Consider the following 18,620-nt stretch of genomic DNA (forward strand, 5'->3'; position numbering starts at 1 on the left):
CTAATGCAGCCGGCCTGAAGGAATAGAGACACTTTGCTAACCAATGTTAAGCACTCTGGACAATAAGACCAATGAAGGGAGGTTGCTCCAGCATCCAAGCACAATGAAAAGGACAAAACTCATCCATATGGAGTAAAGGAGATATGAAGATCTCTTTGGATTGAGAAATTCAGTTCCCTCCAGTCATGGGGAGGCCAAATGCTGCTTGAGGGGACTAAAGACATAGGGAAATCTCCATCCAGGGGGATGCTCAGCACACAAGTTCCTGAGCAACCTGACCCAGCTTTGAAATGGGGTCTGTCTGGAGCAGGAGATGGGACTAGAGACCTCCAAAAGTCCCCTCCAGCCTCAGCTGTGCTTTGATTTTATGTCAGTGCATCCCTTGGTTGGAAACCAGCTTCTGTGAGTGGCTGGATCTGCACTTGAGTGATGTCTCCCTTCTAAAACTAGCGCATGGAAATCCCAGATCTCCCTGCAGACTAGGGCTAGGAAGAGAATGACAGGTACAAAATGTTCATAAAAGCAAAAGAAATACTAGCAGGGCAAGACTGTTGCTATTATTTCAATCTCTCCTCCCAATCACAAGGGAAATAGGATTCAGATGGTGAAACATGGTACAGGCTTCCCTGTTTCAGGCAAAGATCTCAGGTAGGTTTCAAGCGGTGCTGATTAATGGACTTACCCTGACACCTTTTTTGCCTGGAGGTCCCAAAACCTGAGGACAAATCACAGAAATGCTCTCTTATTTAGGAAAAGGATGTTCAAAGGAGGGTCTATTCATGTTACCTTTTCCAAAGCAAGAGAATCTCAACCTTGCTATGGGATAGGAAACCTGTGACTAGCACTGATGGCTAGAAAGGACAAGCCAAATCCCAACCCCAGCGAAGCTTGTGAGGAATCCCACCAACATCAGTAAGTTTTGGCTCCAGGGATGGGACTGAACAATCATTCACATATGTTATTGGCAGATAACTGCTGTAGCCTTCACTAACACACACCAAGGACCAACCTTCAGACAGCAACATCCTGCTCATGCCAGCATCCTCCAGGACACATCAGCCTGTCCTGGTGGTGGGTCTCAGTCCTTAATGCAACCTCCATGTGCTCCCACAGCCCTTGCAGCAATGCCATGGGGCACGCAGAGGTGGCCACCACCAATGTTTCACCTTAAAGCTGCCCTAGTGTTTGGATGGAGATAAGCAGGGACCAGAGTAGCCCCATTGGGAATTACAAGCTTGAGCAGGGGGACAGGCCTGGAGCACAGGGCTTCAGTGGTGGGGAGGTTTTATCCTTGTATTTCCATCACAGCAGTAAAGCTCCTTTGAGGAGACAGTGGGCAACTGGGGTGTAATGTCTGGGAATACAAGAAGTGGAGCAAGGGAGCAGAAGGCTGGAGGGACAGGGAAAAGGTGTGTTTGTTCTTCCTACAGTTCAGTGGACACATGTCTTTTGGTCTATGGGCACTGCTGGTGGTGATGCTGAATAGCTATGGCACAAGAAGGGCTGTAATCCACTCATAGTTACCCCCATAGCTGGAGCACCTGGAAATCCTGGGTTTCCCTGCAAGGCAAGAGGACATAAAATGAACAATCTGGGGCAATGAAAAATATCTGCCCATTGCTTTCCCCCATCTGGTCCTTTAAACAGCTCAAGATTCATCTCAGAAGCACAAGAGCAAAACAGAGAGGAGATGCTGAGCTCAAGCACATCCCTGCTGCCTTGATCTACGTGTAAGCCCTTCCATAAACACACTCAACTTGAGCTTGCAAGAGCTGCACACATGGAACAGGCTTGGGAAAGGCAGGATAGCTTCACCTGAGCTAGTCAAACATGTCGTGCTCTTACTGCTTGACTTACTTGGTCTCCTTTCTGGCCTGGAGGTCCTGGGAGTCCCTGTAAGACATCAAAAGAGAATTTCCACCAGGCTGAAAATGGATTCAGGAGTTTTGGTCCCTGCTGCAGTGAGAAGCTCCCAGCCAGAAAGAAGGAGGGAGATCTTTAGCCCAATCTTTCACTAACTACAAGACACATCTGCTATAAGAATATATCTGATACATTTCTATCTCTTGGGTAAGAGATAGAAATTCCCATGTGATCTTAAGGTCTTTTCCAACCCTAACTATTCTGTGGTTCTGTGCCTACCTCTAGGATGCCTTGTTGCCGTCTACCAGGAGACCAAGTGGAGAGCAGCAAGCTCTCATCCCAGGTAAAGTTATCAAAGATGGTCCTTTGCAAGCAAGAAGAGGTATGGAGATACCCATGAGATGCATGGGAGCTACCAGACCAGGTCAGTGCTTTCCATAACCCAGCCCCAGGATTGTGCTCAGAGCTGGAAGCTGTGAGTACATGTACCTGCTGTGCTTGCAGGGCATTGCTCCTGCAAGGAGCACTGACTCAAGGAGGACTGAGCCTATTTCCATTCTCCACTGCTGTAGCTATTCTTAGGAAAAAATACTGCTGTCTCTTTTGATATTTGAGGTATATTTTTGATCTTTGAGGTTATTTTTGATCTTTGAGGTTATAACCAAATGCAAGTGCAGCTAAGGGAGCTGTAAAACCAGCAAACCTGAAACACAGCTCAATAAAAGCAACCTGTGAATAGCCAGCATGGACCATCAAAGAGTATTCCAGGTTGGTTTGTCAGTGTTTGCTTGCTGCAGACTATCCTGGGGATCTACCACTGGGGCGAGGTCTATCCCAAGCTTCAAGCTCGTTGACCCCTGCAGTTATGTGTCATTTACCTATGTGGCCCAGTCACACTGGACTGGGGGAAGCCTTTGGGGGGACTTCCAATCCTTCTCTCTGGATCTCCAACCAGGTACCTCAACTGCTCTGTTCTGAGCCTGAAACCAGCCAGTGCTTCTTCCCCTCTTACTCTGCACTCCAGTGCTGGCCAGTCTCACCTTTTCCCCTTTAACACCTCCTTGCCCTTTGTTACCCTGGAAAACAGAAGATGCTTTAGTTAAGGCAAAGCCCCACAGGCAGAGCAGGATGAGCCTGGAGGCTCCCATGCTGCAGAACATGCTGAGCATGTTCCCTCCACTGGAGATGGTGAAAGCAGGGAGGAATGCAAATAAAACAAAAGAAAAAGTTAAGTTTATTACATATATATCATATATAGTATATAGCATGTTATATATGTATAGTCCATGCATTTATATATTGTATATTGCATATTAATTACTTGTAGAGTATCTAGAATATATTAAGGTATCTTGTAGAATCGAACATACTTTATACATAATGCCTAATATTAAATTGCATGCATATTATAATATATAGTTACTATATAGTTAAATCATAATCATCTACCATATAACACAATATGCATATATTACTATACTTATATATGGACTATCCTGAACTTGATCAGCATAATCAAGAGGAGCAAGGTGAGATATTGGTCCAGGGCACAGTTACTACAGTTCTCTGATTCTATGATATTACAGCTTCTATATTTACATGTTGCTTTTATATCTTCACTGTTAAAACTCCATAGAATCACAGACTAGTTTGGGTTGGAAGGGACCTTAAAGCTTCTCCAGTTCCAGCCCTCTGCCACGGGCAGGGACACCTTCCACTAGAGCAGGTTGCTCCAAGCCCCTGTGTCCAACCTGGCCTTGAACACTGCCAGGGATGGGGCAGCCACAGCTTCTCTGGGCACCCTGTGCCAGCGCCTCAGCACCCTCACAGGGAAGAGCTTCTGCCTCAGAGCTCATCTCAGTCTCCCCTCTGGCAGGTTAAAGCCATTCCCCTTGGCCTGTCCCTACAGGCCCTTGTCCAAAGCTCCTCTCCAGGTTTCTTGCACTTTCTTTCCAGCTTGAGTCCCTTCCTTGCCATGCATCATCTTCCCTGGCCTCAGTTCAGAATTACCAGGTTGAGACTGGAGCTACAATTTTCCAGTCCTTTTCCTCTGGCAGCACCATGATGTCAAAATCATTCCTCTCCACCAACCCCACACTCTTAAGCAAGGTGAGAGGATTGGTCAAGGTTCCTTTTCCCCCAATGGTTGGGAAAAGATGGGTACTTCCATAAGAAAAATCAAACTTCAGGATGGGCTCTATCACCTCTTACAGGGCTGATCTTTCTCCACTGGAAATCTGGGAAGGAATCTGGGGCTGGAAGGTTCAGAGGAAGGTGTCCAAAATGCAGATGTGAGACAATCTTCTCCTTACACCTTCCTCCCAAAACACGTTTAACGTGAATTACCACAGTTCTGTAGGGTTTCACTGTCCACAAAAATGCCATTTAGTATTTGATTAAAATATCACATCTTGCTACCATTCCAGGTCTCTGCAGCAATGACTCCCACAGACCAGGGACTGCTGATGTGTAGAATTATTCCCTCGTTGCTTCTGAGTAAGGGGTCAATATTCCCACAGCCTACGATGATGCTACATGATCTACAAATCTAATGATGCCACAATAGTCCCACAGCCTATGATGATGGTTAGAGCTAGACACTTTCCTTGGTACCCAAGTGCCAGGCACAGGGACTCAGGTTCAGCATTTCAATACCCACCTTTGGTCCTGGTGCTCCTGGAGGTCCCATCACCCCCTAAAAACCAGAAGAAACAGTGAAAACTCAGACTTTAAAACCCAATGTCTTCCCTTCACTCACCCTTTGCATTTGTAACCACAGGATGTGCTCTCCAAGGTACACCTAGACAAGAGGTATTGGAGGAGACTCTGGAGATACTGAATCCTCCAAAGGGATTTTAGCTGCAAATACCACTCAAAAATGCCAGCTCACCTGCTCTCCTTCTTCCCCCTTCATGCCAGCAGTGCCGGGAATGCCAGTTCCTGCAATGCCCTGTAAGGAAAGCACAGCATTGCACTCAGGAAAGCTGGTCCCCAAAGTTGCAGAATGTGGGATTCAATGAAGCAGCCTTATATCCAGGGGACAGGGAGCATGCAGGGCTTGGGCCATGTTTGAGAGGAAACACTGCTCCTAACAGCAGGAACCACAGAGGAGATCTTCCAGTGGGTGGAAACAGAAGGATCGAGAGGAAAATAGACTTGGATGGAGATGGAGCATCTATTCTACTATGCACAAAATCTAACCCATACAAGCAGGGAGTGAAGGGGAATAGTGGGAGATCCCAGTGTGCCTCCTGCCCTGCTATTACTTTGTTCTGTCTCCCCCTTGGGTTGATGGATTCAGCAAGCATCTGAGTAATGACCTTTTCTCCCCTTGGTCCAGGCAGTCCAGGAACACCATGTGGCCCCACAGGACCTGGCAAGCCAGGTTTCCCCTGAAAAGGAAGATACAGCATCAAATCTTTCTCTTCCAAACTGGTTGTTACCAGTCCTAGTAAAGGAAAGGTTTATTTTCAAGTCTGCAGAAACACAAGCAGAGAAATATATATCCCGATGTACTTATCTAGAGGGTTGGAATTAGATGATCTTCAGGTCTTTTCCAACCCAATCCATTCTATGATTCTATGAACTGGCCATTGGTGACCCACTCACCGGCTCTCCCATGCCTCCTCTGTCACCCTTGAGGCCATTCCTCCCACGAGGGCCCTGCATGAAGCACAGGACAGTCTTACTGCATATCCCAGCAGCCCTTTATGGGCCTTGATGGACATCTGGTAGGTATGAAAGCCTATTGCCAGCTTAGAAATACAAATAATAAAGGCTTCTCATCAGATGCAGAAGTGAAAGCCAATCTATCTCAGGTACTTACCTTGATACCTGAATCCCCTGGTTCACCCTGAAACACAAACATGTGAATTACCATGGGGTGGTAATTTAGAGAGGGGGTCATGTCTAAACTTAATCACAGCAAAAAGCTCCTGCAGGTTGACAAGCCCAGAGACCAAAATCCCCATCTCCAAGTGAAGACAGAGCTTTAGTAAAGGTTTCTGCTGTCTTGCATGCTCCAGACACCTCCATCTGCAATATCTGGTATCAACCCCCCTACCCCTTAGGGTAAAGCAGTAGAGGTTAGGTCTTTTGGTGTCTGCTGAGACTTTCTGACCCACCCCCAGTGCAAGGAGTGATTTGGTGATGACCATCAGACCAGTTTTGGCTGGGCATAGCACAAGTGATCCTGCGAACTTCATTCCAGCCATTGAACAACCTTCCTAGGGATGTGGAGCTGGGAAAGTCTTAGTGGCCACTGAATCAAGTCCCATCTCAGACATGGCTGACTGTAACCATTCCAAGCTCCATCACTGATTCCCACTGTGATCAACAGCAGGGCCCTGATGATGGGAACATTTGCAGAGTGCCTCCTCTGATACCTCAATGGGAGAATCCCATGATGGAAAGGAGAAATGTGTGTTCCCAGGGCCCGTGAATGAAGAGTATCCAGATTATGGACTACGCCCGGTCTCCTCTTTCTGTACATCACAGAACCATGCTTCAAATCACCACACTCACCTTGATGGGGATCCCTGGTGGTCCCTGTGGCCCTGGTAAACCTGGTGGTCCTGCTACCCCAGGAACCCCTGGCTGCCCTTTCTGCCCCTGCAACAATGAAAACCAGGATAGGGATTGATGTGGGCTCTCTCTCAGCTCCTTTCCCTTCTCTGCCAGCCCTTCAGAGGCTGAAGGGTCCACCACACCTTGGGTATGATACTCACAGGGGGTCCAGGCTGCCCATTGCGGCCAGGAATCACCTCCACTCCTCCTAGGACATAGCCCGGTTCACCCTGTGCCGAAAGGGAGGAGGATACATGCTTAGCTTCATCAAGCAGATAGCCAGTATCATGACTTAGAGGCAATTTCATGATCACCATAAGCATCTTTAAAACCAAACAGCCCTTCCTAAACCACCCACTTGCACCAACTCCTTAGCAGAGGTACCAGAAACCACATGGCCATGACATGAGCTTTGCTTATGGGCATGGAAGAAAATTAATCCCATGGGAAAAATAAGGTTAGCTTTCACCAGGATCTGTTCCATGATCTGTAGCCATACAGACAGCTCATTGGATGCAAGGAAGGAAGGAGAAATGTGCATTGGGGGTGGGGGAAGAACAAGACAACTGGTCCTGGTATCTGCCTACAACTGATTATGAAGCCTTACCTTTCTGTTTCTAAATGTATGCAACAGGCTTATTCATAGTGGAAACTCAGAAAGGCAGAATGACCCAGCCCAGGGCTACCTCCTTCTGCAAATAACTGAGATGTGCCAAGAGCCTGTGATGGGGACTCAGCACTTTTCTCCATGAAGACATCAGATTCCTCCTAGCAAAGCTGAAGGACAACTCCCCAAGCTGAAGACTTGTGTAGGGCTTGTTAAATGGAGCTCAGAAGTTCAAATGCACCAAATATCACTGTGCAAATGTTTAGGAATTAAAGGTCAGAACAATACAATAGCTTTTTCCCAATGAACCCCAGAAATGAAACTCACTCTGTCTCCTTTTGGTCCCACTGGTCCTGGATAGCCTGGAGGTCCCTGCAATAAAGAGATAAATCCTGCAGCATTAAACAGCAAAGCACCCATAAGATCATCATTGTGGAATGTTCAGGTTACAGACCTGCTTCTAACAACATTTCATTTGCTTTTAAAGTGAATATGAAAATAGGTTTTGGTCCCAACATTGAGGAGAATCATCGAGTTGTCACCTGTGGGGCCAATGTGTAGTAATGGCTTCATGCAGGATGTACATCTGATGTAGTAACAATATAGTAGATTCAAGAACCAATGGATGCTGTGAGGAATGGAGGGGACTGCTGCTTGTTTAATCCAACAGGAGAAGGTAAACTGAGTCAGAAGGGGCATTCAGTGGCTGCAGTGGTTCATTTTGGTCTCCTATGATCTATGCAAACCATGGCTCACAAACATCACAAGTCTCATTAGGTGCTACCCCACCTGAGATACCCCCAGGTACACAAGGCACAGGGCTGCTTACACAGAATTTATGGAAGACCTCCTGGAGCATCAGCTGGAGGATGGGTGGGATAACAGCACATCTCAAATGACATGAGAGGACTCTTTAAGCAACTGAATCGAGCCCAAAACATGGACTTAACTTCAATATGGTGCCACTGAAATGTTGTTCTTGCACAAGAGCTGGCTGTTTATACCCAATTGTAGTCAACGGAGGTCAGGGGCTCAGTTCAATTACGTGTGCACTGGTGTCTTGTGCCATTTATGATGCTCTCTGATACCTGCCTAGCCTCCAGCTCCCACTTCAGAAGCCTCCATCAAGACCCATATTTGCCTTGGAAACCCTAGGGCATCCCAAATAACCTGGGCACCTTGGTTCCAATCCCTTCTCAATACAGCTCTCAGAGCTAAGGGTGATTTAGCTGGTCAAACACAGTTGTCTGCTAACAGACCTCTGGTAAAAGCAGAGGAGGAACATTTATGACTGCTGATCTAATGTGCAAAACTGTGCCATCACCAATGACATCAACAGCATGGAGCAATTAGTACAGCAAAATTAAGGGCACATGAGATTTGGTTGGTGTTTGGTGGATGCATGTTGTCCAACCAATGCTATGTACTGTTGTGTGAACAATTCGTGTATGGAAATCTTGAGCAAATGGTGCTGCTGGTGATATATATGACTGAAGGCAGAGTTCATGTCCTTGGCCTTCTTCTAGACAGCTCTGGTTCATTGAGGGTTACATGGTTATAAACGTGCCCATGTTGAGTTGCAGTATTTGCCAGATCTCTGAACAGAAGGAAAACTATTTGGAGCCTTTTGGTGAGAGCAACAGCCCCTCATAAAGGCAAAATGGGTCATCTCAGCTTCTTGTCCTGCTCAGTGCAACTGGCCTTTGAAAGGCCTGAAAAGCAAGGCTTTAGGGTCTCACTGTATTGATGATCTTTGCTGTATTCAGAATACTTACAATATCACCTTTGATGCCAGGAGGACCCTGCAAAACAGGAGAGAAAGATTTGAGAGCCATGTTCACTCTTCTCTTACATGGCACTTGGACAAAGCATGTTAAAACAAATACATACCATGAGTCCAAGGGGACCAGGAGGACCTGTCCGCCCCGGTCTGCCTGGCAGCCCAGGAATGCCATCCTTCCCAGGTAGACCCTAAGCACAGGGAAAGTAACAGCATGTAGGTTATGGGCCCAGACTTGCAAACCCAAAGAGCTTCAAGAGCTTTGGGTACAACCCAAAGCGCTGCACCTCTCAAAAGGTACCTCTTGAGAGAGTCCCCAGTTGCCAGCACACACACGCACGTTAGTTCCCTTTTGCCCAATTTTCAAAGCCAATATGGAACAGGATATATCAAAACACCAACATAAAAGATCTGAAGATCATTCCTTGGTTCTAATCTCTTCCTTGTTTCTAATCATTTAGATACGTATCAATTAACCAAGTGGGTGGTTCATGCTGGTGGACTCACCCGCTCTCCTTTCTCTCCCTTTGTAGTAAAGCTGTATGGGTCATAGCCTCCATAAGCTGGTGGGCCCCTGGAGCTCTGGAAAGGAAAAGGAAAATAGAACAAATGTTTACAAAATCATTATCCACCATAGGACAGCAAATAAACCAGAGTGATCATGAGACATAGACTACATGCTCAGCTTATGCAACAAAAGGAAGAAGCAGAGCTGACCATCCAGGAGACCTGTGCATACCCTCAGTCTATTTAAAGTCCTTTGGAGGTCATGCATTATTTATTTTGTCTCTGGCTCTCACTGAAATTGGGAGAACAGGATGGAGAACACAGAGTTGTGAGAGGACAAAACGCAGATAGGGAATGTATTAATGCCTCAAGAAGCCTTGGCCCATGCCACATCTACAGTTCAGGATCTTCTTTTTGGCTTAAACTCTGAGTATTCTTGGTTACATATCTGCAAGACTTCAGGGTAGTGCCAATGCAACTCTTCTCCCCCATGGAAAAAACTGTAGAAATGAGTTTGGCAGAGATGAAATAAAGACCCTAATTCAACCATCCATGGACAACATTCATCTCATGTCATTTTACACTGCTGCAGCATAAACTTCACTATCCTGCCAGTGTGGACACCTACCTATGAACTGAATCATGACCAGACTTGGCTGACCACACTGACCAAGTTACTACAGACACCCTCATGTTCTCCAGTGAAGCTAACATAGATTGTTCAGTCTTGTTGGCTACAGCCACATCAGTAAGTGCTCCTGACCAGCACATGGGCTCTGGGGCTGTCCTACTGTTCCTCATGTCCTCTGGCTTTCTGCTTGGTGGGAGGAATGGGTAGATTTGCCTCCTGACGTTTTATTTCTGAAGCCAGGAGCAGTGGCAGCTTGCTGGTCTCTTCAGTGGCTCACCTGGAGTCTAGAGCTATCTGAGATGGCACGGAACATCTGGGACATCTGCATGGGCAGATATGATGTGGGATCTATGGAAGACCTGCAGCTCATTCCTTTGCTGGGAAGGAGAACAGGAAGCTGCTGCATTTCCCATGCTGAAATGGCAACTTCTAGGATGACCTCCCCAAACAGACATGGTTTCCAAAGTGAAGGGTCTTGACACTGGACACCACACAGGTATAAGAAGTGACCTGATCAGAGCAGTGATCAATGTTTCTTTGAAATGTAGTCCCCTGAGCAGTCATCAATGAACTAATTCTTACCTTTAAACACCAGGGACCACAAGCCTTCTCTTCTCTTTGGATTTGTGGTTCAGCTGATGATGGATCAGGGATGTGTGGCTTGTTCTCTATGTCACCAAATGGCAATTGCTTGTCGGCTTCATGTCTGGCAACCTACAGCATGGAGTTTGGCTTAGGTTAGTGATCCTGCAGGCTTTGGAACCAGACATCAAACACCAACCATCAGCACGTCTCAAGAGGTCACTGTGCTTTTATATCACCAACCTTTTAATTGAAACAGCCCTAACATATCACTGTTGGAGACACTCTGCAGAAGAGCTCACATCCATACCAATGACCCATCAACTAGAGTTAGAAGAAGGCAATGAATTTATAACACATTCAAGTGCTCTGACCCTGCAGTGGCTTTATGCAACAGAACTTTCAAAGCCATATTCTGGCTTCCGCAATTCCACTGCCTTGATATCAAATTTTGTTCTTTATCTCTAGGGTTGGACACTGAGGTCAGGATTGGACTCAGTGTCCTAAATCTGTTCTGACTTTGCTTTGAAACTTTGCCTAATGAAGAAATTTGCCCTTTGTGTGCATGATCCACGCCAAGAAATGGCTCATAGTCAAAGCTCTATGAAGTATCTCACCTCCCCAGATGGTAGCTGGGCCCCTGAAGGCTGAGGGTCAGAACAAATGACTTCTATCAGCTCTCTGAGGATGTGGGGGAAGTCATCAAATGTGCTGACATAGAAAACGTTCTGGAGGTTCTGCTGCAGCAAGATGCTGTTGAGCTCAATGGGGTCAGCTCCTGAGACACCCACAGCAATGATGCGGATCCCTGAAATACACTGATCACTCAACAGAAGCAAAAGTGTTGGAGATAAGAGTTTCCAACCCCCTCATCACCATTCTCCTGTTAATATCCTCTGCTGGGATCAGGTATTCTGGTAGCCACATGAGAACAGACCTGAAGCAGCATGTGTGAGTTATAGCAAACCAAGAGACACAAGCCAGGAACAGAAAGAAGAAAGGATAAAGGAGTGAAGAAAGCCAGAGCACACATCATATAATGTACCACTCTTCACCCCTTAGAAATCCATGGAGAACCAAGGACTCAGGGAAAAACAACAGGGCAACTCTTACCCAAAGCATGTGCTACTCTGGCTGGTGGCAACACATCATCCTGGGATTGTCCATCAGTCACGAGCACCATCATGTGAGGGAAATCTGGTCTCATCCCTTTGGAGGACTGAAATAACTCCTTTAGCATGTAGGTAATACCACGACCTGAGCAAACATGGAGAGACATGGTGTAAATCTACCTAAGTAGTAGGTCTGCAGGTGGGGACTGTGGGCCTCCTTCCACAGATGGAAGAATAAGAGCATTCAGTGTGGCTCCATAAATGGAGCTAGCAGTCCCTAGCATGATGCAATGTCTTCTGAGGGAAGACAGCAGTAAATCAGATCAGCTGAAATGGTTCAGGCTGAATTCAATATATAGAATCATAGAATCACAGACTGGTTTGGGTTAGAAGGGACCTTAAAGCTTCTCCAGTTCCAACCCCCTTCCACAGGCAGGGACACCTTCCACTAGAGCAGGTTGCTCCAAGCTCCTGTGTCCAACCTGGCCTTGAACACTGCCAGGGATGGGGCAGCCACAGCTTCTCTGGGCACCCTGTGCCAGCACCTCAGCACCCTCACAGGGAAGAGCTTCTGCCTCAGAGCTCATCTCAATCTCCCCTCTGGCAGGTTAAAGCCATTCCCCTTGTCCTGTCCCTACAGGCCCTTGTCCAAAGCCCCTCTCCAGGTTTCTTGTAGGTCCCCTTTAGGTATTGGAAGAAATACAGTTATGGAAAAGAAAAGCAAAATATATTGAGAAGATTTGAAGCATTTTCCTACACTTTAGGGAGAAATTCACAGAATTCCCATTTCCACATTTCTTTAGACAGACCAGGAAAGTTTCACAAAGAACTAATCCCCCAGACTAAAATGGTTAAGAAGCCACAAAACATCATGGAAAGACTCCTATGAGGGGCAGAATATCTCTATTGATGCATCCTGCATAAAAGGAAGGATTACAGGGGAGGTTACCCAGGAATTTGCAGTCTGACCAGTTTCATCCCTGCTTTCTCTAACCCGTCCCATCAAAATTCTTGTATTTGGATCAGACCCATTTTATTGTGTTCCTGGCCAATACCACTGAGCCAGGATGAGGTATATAAGCCTTCAGTTAACACACACTGGTGCCTCAAAGCTTCTCTTCACGTTGACTGATGGGAAGATATTATTTGGGCCATTTAAAAACAGTAAAGCTGAAACTAGCTACCTTTACTGCTCGACTACCTTCAGGGATGCAGGTAAACCCTATTGTCCTGCTGGGAATGAGCATGTGGAAAGTCCTGCCTGTCTCTGAGCTTTTGAACTACATAAACCAAAAGTGTCTGGATTTCTGAGACACTGAGCTAATGAAGAGCTGTGCCATTTGTCAACAGAGGGGAACAAAGGACATTAAGTGATAACAATGCCATGAAAATAGGACAGGCCACATGGTTTTGTTGTTTGGGTAATACAAGGCAATAACAGTTGGAATTTGCTGATGAAGATGTGCATATAGTGGGCAATAAGGATGCTTCAGCATCAGCTCTCCTCACCTAATGTCTATGGCCTTTGTCTCCAAGCCAGGTATAAAAACCTCCTTGAAGTGCAGGCAAGGTTATGAAATAATGAAGAGGAACCCAGCAGTAAAACTGGGACACAGATAGAGGACATCAGGCTGCTTAGAAAGACCATCCCTGGAAATCAAGCTACATTCCATCCTCTGTCCTCAAACTTTAAAAAGAACTTTGGGCCATAACTTTCTAACGAAGTAACTGGGTTCAAAACCTTCTGGCCTCCAGACTCTGTCTTGGGCCAGAAGGTCAACCCCAGCTCACTCATACACACCCGTTCTTGTGTTGCCTCCAGTATAACGCAGCTCTTTAATGGCTTTCAGGGCACTGTTGCGGTCACGGTGCTGGTTGAAGTAGAAGGCTGCCCTGGGCTCCTCGTTGTATTGAGCAACAGCAACCTGCCAACGAGAAGGGGGTTAAAAACCACAGAGGGCTCAGGCACACATCAAATATTAGGAATATTAGGAAACAGCAGATAATAGGAACAATTCCTTCCCCAAAGGGTGCTCAGGCATTGGAACAGGCTGCCCAGGGCAGGGCTGGAGTCACCGGCCCTGCAAGTGTTCACACCCCGTGTAGCCGAGGCCTCAGTGCCATGGGTTAGTGGTGGCCTTGGCAGTGCTGGGGAATGGTTGGACTTGATGAGCTTAAAGGTCTTTTCCAACCTGGTTGATTCTATGAAATAGGCACATAGGGCATAGCACATATGCTTAAGGATGGGCAAGGTACTCTTTCAAATCCTCTAGGGCACCAAAGATTTCTGCACAGGCTGAATACAGAATAAGACAGATAGGAGACTGGGACACCTTGGGCTGCTCATGGTTGGCTGGGAGCATCTCCTGCTGCAGCACCTCCTACGGCAGCACCCATCCTTCCTGAATGAAACCCTTGATCTCTGTTGACTGCAAAAGGAAGCCAGCTACTCAGCTCATGCTATAGCCACCTAAATCAAAATGTCTTCTTCTCTCCAGAATGCTTTAACCCAGGGTAAATCAGGGTAACTGCATCATGTACCTAAACCTTCAAGACCACCTGAAAGCAAAGTTTGCAAGAAGTTCCCATCTCCTGATCAACTGAAAGTGAGCTACATAGATCTCCCTTTCAAAGGACTAATTCAAACAGTACATTAATTAAACACAAATGACCTCAAATAAATTATCTACTGAATCTTCCCATTGGCTTTGCTGAGTTGTCATTTGCTGTAGGCTTCGTTTGCCCTTGGGGTGTTTCACAGCATGGCCTGGGGGTCTGATCTTCTGCTTGTCTAGAGGAGGCAGCTGCTGGGATGTGCTGTGTCTCCCACGTGGGCCCCCACTTGGGTCTCTAACCATCAGCAGTCTGGATGTGGGCAGAAATGGGGTCCTAGAAGGGTACATGCACCTAACGCATCCTTGCCTCCATAATCTAGACAGCATTTCAGTGGGTCTGGAATTTGCTTTATTGCTGATGAATTCCTGTTCTTGGAAGAATAACCAAGAAATGGCAATAGATCTAAATGAGTAAGCTGACATTTAGGAGACTTTTATTCATGTCTTTGTTGGACAAATACATGTCTTTAGGCAGAGCACTTAGTCGTTCTTATCCACAATATGTGAGTGAGCAAAAGGTGAACACTTGGAAGGAAAACACCTTCAGGAAAGAGAAGAACAAAATCTTGCCTGTGTCCCTTCAGGCCCGATCTTAGGGAAATAGGAAACGATCCGGAAGAGGAAATCCTTCACTTTATTGAAATTGCTCTGGCCAATACTCGAGGATTCATCCACCAGGAACCCAATGTCTGCTTTGAGCTTGCCACAGACTGCAGAGGGAAGAGAGGATCTCCATAAGCTGGGGGTCCTAAAGCAGAAGCACGTTTCTTTGTGTTCAGAGCAACAAAAGAAACCCAATACCTCTTGTGATGCCAAGTGCTGGTGAGTGAGCAGGTAGCACCTTCACCCCACAGTGCTGAGAGCTTCATTCCATTTTATAGGCTTTGTGTCTTCCCTTTCCCTGATATTGTCCCCTCTCACTACTCAATGAATAAAGACTAGTTTTGGCTTCTGAGATCAGAAAAGACCATTGTCCTTGGTGGTTTTGACCTACTGCTACATCATCATCATCATACACAGATACACACTCACTTGGCCCAGGGACAGTCGTTAGCAGTGCAGACACGTCAGTGGCCGATAGCGGGGCCTCTGGGGTTGGTGGTAGCTTTGTGCTGGTGGGCAGTAGAAGAGGAGTGGTCCCCACATTGCTAGGAGATACAGATGTGGACCTCATCATATCCAATTCTGTAGAAATCACTGGAGTGGTTGGTGCAGGTGAATCTCTGTGAGGTCCCACTGTAAGAGGCAAACAGAAAAGGTTTTAGTTATGATGCCACTATCTAGCAAAGCTTCAGAAGGGTAGAGAAGCCAAGCGATTAGCCTCAGTAGCATTTAGCTAGGTAAAACTGCTACACAAGTCTCCAGCCTTCATACCTGTTTGCCCAAAGAGAGCTGTCTCTGGTCCCTCAGTATCTCCAAAGACTGGTCTTATAGAAAACAAATACATTTCCTTGGCGCTCAGTCCCATCACTCGATATGATCTAGAAGCTGCTGATAACAGTTCCTGGGAAAGATCAGAAGCTGTGAAAAAGGGAAAAAAACCCATGCATTGACTGGGAGCCAGAGAAACTCAAAACAACTCCCATTTCTGTAGCATCTGTCTTCCAATAACATCAACTTTGGCAAACAGGAGCTTGGGGATATGATGAATCCTGGGCTTTGGAGTGGAGGCTTTTGGTAAGACATGTTTGCAAACTGCAATGGTCAGGTCCTAAACCAGATGAAATGAGGTGTTTGCATCCAAAAAGGAAGTCCTTGAATATATGAACAGGAAAAGAATATGGGAATTTGTACAAGTGTTTAAAGAGGGCATTTGGTTCAAGTGGTGTCTGAGACTGAGCTCTGTGATAGACCAATGGATTGTAGTGGTTGGCACGGTTAGAAACAGGATTCTTTCTGTTAATGAATGGGAAGTCTGATGAAAAGTTGAATCAAACTTACTTGAGAAATTTTTTCCCATACAATAGATGGTTTTATTTAAAATAGGAAAAATCTCTGAAAATGTCATAATCATGTTTTGACATTTTAGAAGTGGAAATTTTATTTTGGAAATACTGATTGGCACCGTTCAAAGTGGAACTTGCACCTTTTCATTCTGAAATGGCATTTTCCCTAAAAAATAAATTTAAAAAGCTCAGTTTCTACGGAAAGAAATAAAATCAGTATAAATAGCCTGTTTCATTTTCATTAAAAGTTCTCAATTACCTCCCAGAATTTTTGGAAGGGAGATTTTGCTCCTTTAAAAAGAAAGAAATAAAACCCTCTTGCAGTTTGACTCAAACTCTTCTACTCCCCTCCCTTTGGGTGGTCAAACATAACAATAACTGGTTTAGGTGCCTGCCTCCTTGTCTGAAGAGATTTGCTGTATGAAACACAAGCTGACAGCTCTGCTGAAGCACCCTGCCTGGACCCCAAAGAGGCAAGTTCAGCTACTTTTGCTCTTGCAGCTACGCCATTGAGCAGCACTAAAACCTTTTGATTTACATAAAGGGGATTTCATATAGAATCCCAGACTGGTTTGGGATGGAAAGGACATTAAAGCTCATCCAGTTCCAACCCCCTGCCCCAGGCAGGGACACCTTCCACTAGAGCAGGTTGCTCCAAGCCCCTGTGTCCAACCTGGCCTTGAACACTGCCAGGGATGGGGCAGCCACAGCTTCTCTGGGCACCCTGTGCCAGCACCTCAGCACCCTCACAGGGAAGAGCTTCTGCCTCAGAGCTCATCTCAATCTCCCCTCTGGCAGGTTAAAGCCATTCCCCTTGGCCTGTCCCTACAGGCCCTTGTCCAAAGCTCCTCTCCATGTTTTTTGTAGCCCCTTTAGGCACTGGAGCTGCTCTAAGGTCTCCCCTTCAGGAGCCTTCTCTTCTCCAGGCTGAACCAGCCCAGCTCTCTCAAGGTCCTTCCCGACGCATGGGAAGAGGAAGGCTGGCTCTGGATGGAGCCCCATTGACATACATGGGGTTGGTTTTGTCTAACACTGGACAGAGGAGGTCTCCAACTGGGACAACGTCAAGCTGTGTAGGAGGGGGCCCAGGTCAGGCTGGCTAGAATCAGCCAGCAGAGAGGAGAGCATTACGTGAGCTTAAAAGGGGGGCAAGAGAAATGGGTAATGAATGAGTAGTCATTTAGGGAAAAATCAGGTTGTGGACAAGAAAATTAATCAAGATACCAAGCGACCAAAAAAGGGAATTCTTAATTGCCTTTATACACTAATGTTGGCAGCCTGGGTAATTAAACAAGAGAAACTGGAATTACCCACTTATGAGCATAAATCTGATCTCATTGTTACTATTGAAATGTGGCGGCAAGATTCATCTGATTGGAATGTTAAATCAATAGTTATAAACCTATTTCAGAAGGATCGATTGAGTGAGGGCATAGGGAGACTGTCAGACATGGTATTATCCATTTCTGAGCCCCTGACAATGCTGAAACCAATGATTTTTGGATACTTAGGGGTCGATACTTTAACAGCATGGCACAGGAGTGGAACAGTTGCATTGGATCAGTTAAATCACCCTTGAGAACTGAATGTTCACTTCCCTAATCACTTACTCATAATATGTAGAGCAACAAACTGATGCTACCACAGGAGACTTCATCCTGAGTGACATATGTTGCAAGTCTTAAGCTGCCAATACCAAAATGTCCTTGGAATTAGAATAAGAATGAAAGCTGAAGACCTGGTAACTCAAAATGCACTGCAGGGAACATAGGGGAACTGTGTCAGGTTTCCTTCTCTTTATTGACTTGGGAAGATGAACTGATCCCTAGCAAAAAGTCAGTAGCTGAAGCAGCAATGGCAGGAAACTTGCTATATTCAAAGAGGTTTAAGCCCATTCCAGGAAAGAAATGATACATGAAAAGGGGAAACCCTGTAAAGGCAAATCAATAGGAAAAAGAAAGACACACTGGAAGTTGTGAGCAATGATTAAGGAAGTTTTAAAAGCTCTTTACCATAGAGAAAAGCTTTTAAACAGAAAATTAAGGTTGTATGGATGACAAAAAGCAGCTTTTTGGTTCACTGCAACTATCCCTGATGGACAGGTAGTGACTCTAGAGGAAGAGATACTGATAATGCCAACCAGGAGGTGCTTTCCTAAGTAGAATCATAGAATCGTTTGGGCTGAAAAGGACCTGAAGATCATCCAGTTCCAACCCCCTGCCATGGGCAGGGACACCTTCCACTAGACCATTAATCTTCATGTCTCCTTTTTCTTCCCCAAAGGGTTTTGCAATGGCCATATGGGTCATCTTGTGAGTCTCCTCACTGGGCCAGCTTCCATTTTTCCCCTTCTTTTTCCTCCAAATGAAGAAGCTGAGATGAAGGGACATAATGTATGGAAGGCTCCAGGG

General features: G+C 46.0%; 1 protein-coding gene across 23 annotated transcripts in view; it reads right to left on the minus strand.

Annotated features, from left to right (window-relative positions):
* LOC115605560 (collagen alpha-1(VII) chain-like) overlaps positions 1–18,620 on the minus strand; it is a 113,006-nt gene that overhangs the window by 60,443 nt on the left and 33,943 nt on the right. For 16 of the 23 annotated variants that reach the window (XR_003990639.2, XR_003990637.2, XR_003990638.1 and 13 more), the window contains exons 20-42: positions 15,638–15,784; positions 15,296–15,499; positions 14,834–14,973; positions 13,450–13,573; positions 11,650–11,793; positions 11,154–11,344; positions 10,537–10,668; positions 9,324–9,398; positions 8,927–9,007; positions 8,812–8,838; positions 7,364–7,408; positions 6,591–6,659; positions 6,388–6,474; positions 5,690–5,716; positions 5,473–5,526; positions 5,130–5,255; positions 4,754–4,813; positions 4,622–4,663; positions 4,523–4,558; positions 2,904–2,939; positions 1,858–1,893; positions 1,525–1,560; positions 683–715 (exon numbers count right to left, since the gene is read on the minus strand). Coding sequence is in view for 19 of the 23 variants with exons in the window: in XM_030480194.1 (XP_030336054.1) it covers positions 683–715; positions 1,525–1,560; positions 1,858–1,893; positions 2,904–2,939; positions 4,523–4,558; positions 4,622–4,663; positions 4,754–4,813; positions 5,130–5,255; positions 5,473–5,526; positions 5,690–5,716; positions 6,388–6,474; positions 6,591–6,659; positions 7,364–7,408; positions 8,812–8,838; positions 8,927–9,007; positions 9,324–9,398; positions 10,537–10,668; positions 11,154–11,344; positions 11,650–11,793; positions 13,450–13,573; positions 14,834–14,973; positions 15,296–15,499; positions 15,638–15,784 (1,952 nt within the window). In the remaining 4 variants the exon portion in view is untranslated. The remainder of the gene's footprint in view (positions 1–682; positions 716–1,524; positions 1,561–1,857; positions 1,894–2,903; positions 2,940–4,522; positions 4,559–4,621; positions 4,664–4,753; positions 4,814–5,129; positions 5,256–5,472; positions 5,527–5,689; positions 5,717–6,387; positions 6,475–6,590; positions 6,660–7,363; positions 7,409–8,811; positions 8,839–8,926; positions 9,008–9,323; positions 9,399–10,536; positions 10,669–11,153; positions 11,345–11,649; positions 11,794–13,449; positions 13,574–14,833; positions 14,974–15,295; positions 15,500–15,637; positions 15,785–18,620) is intronic. The other 7 variants (XM_030480214.1, XM_030480209.1, XM_030480204.1 and 4 more) reach the window with 6 other exon arrangements.

Source organism: Strigops habroptila, chromosome 3, assembly GCF_004027225.2.
Source record: "Strigops habroptila isolate Jane chromosome 3, bStrHab1.2.pri, whole genome shotgun sequence".
NCBI lineage: Eukaryota > Metazoa > Chordata > Aves > Psittaciformes > Psittacidae > Strigops > Strigops habroptila.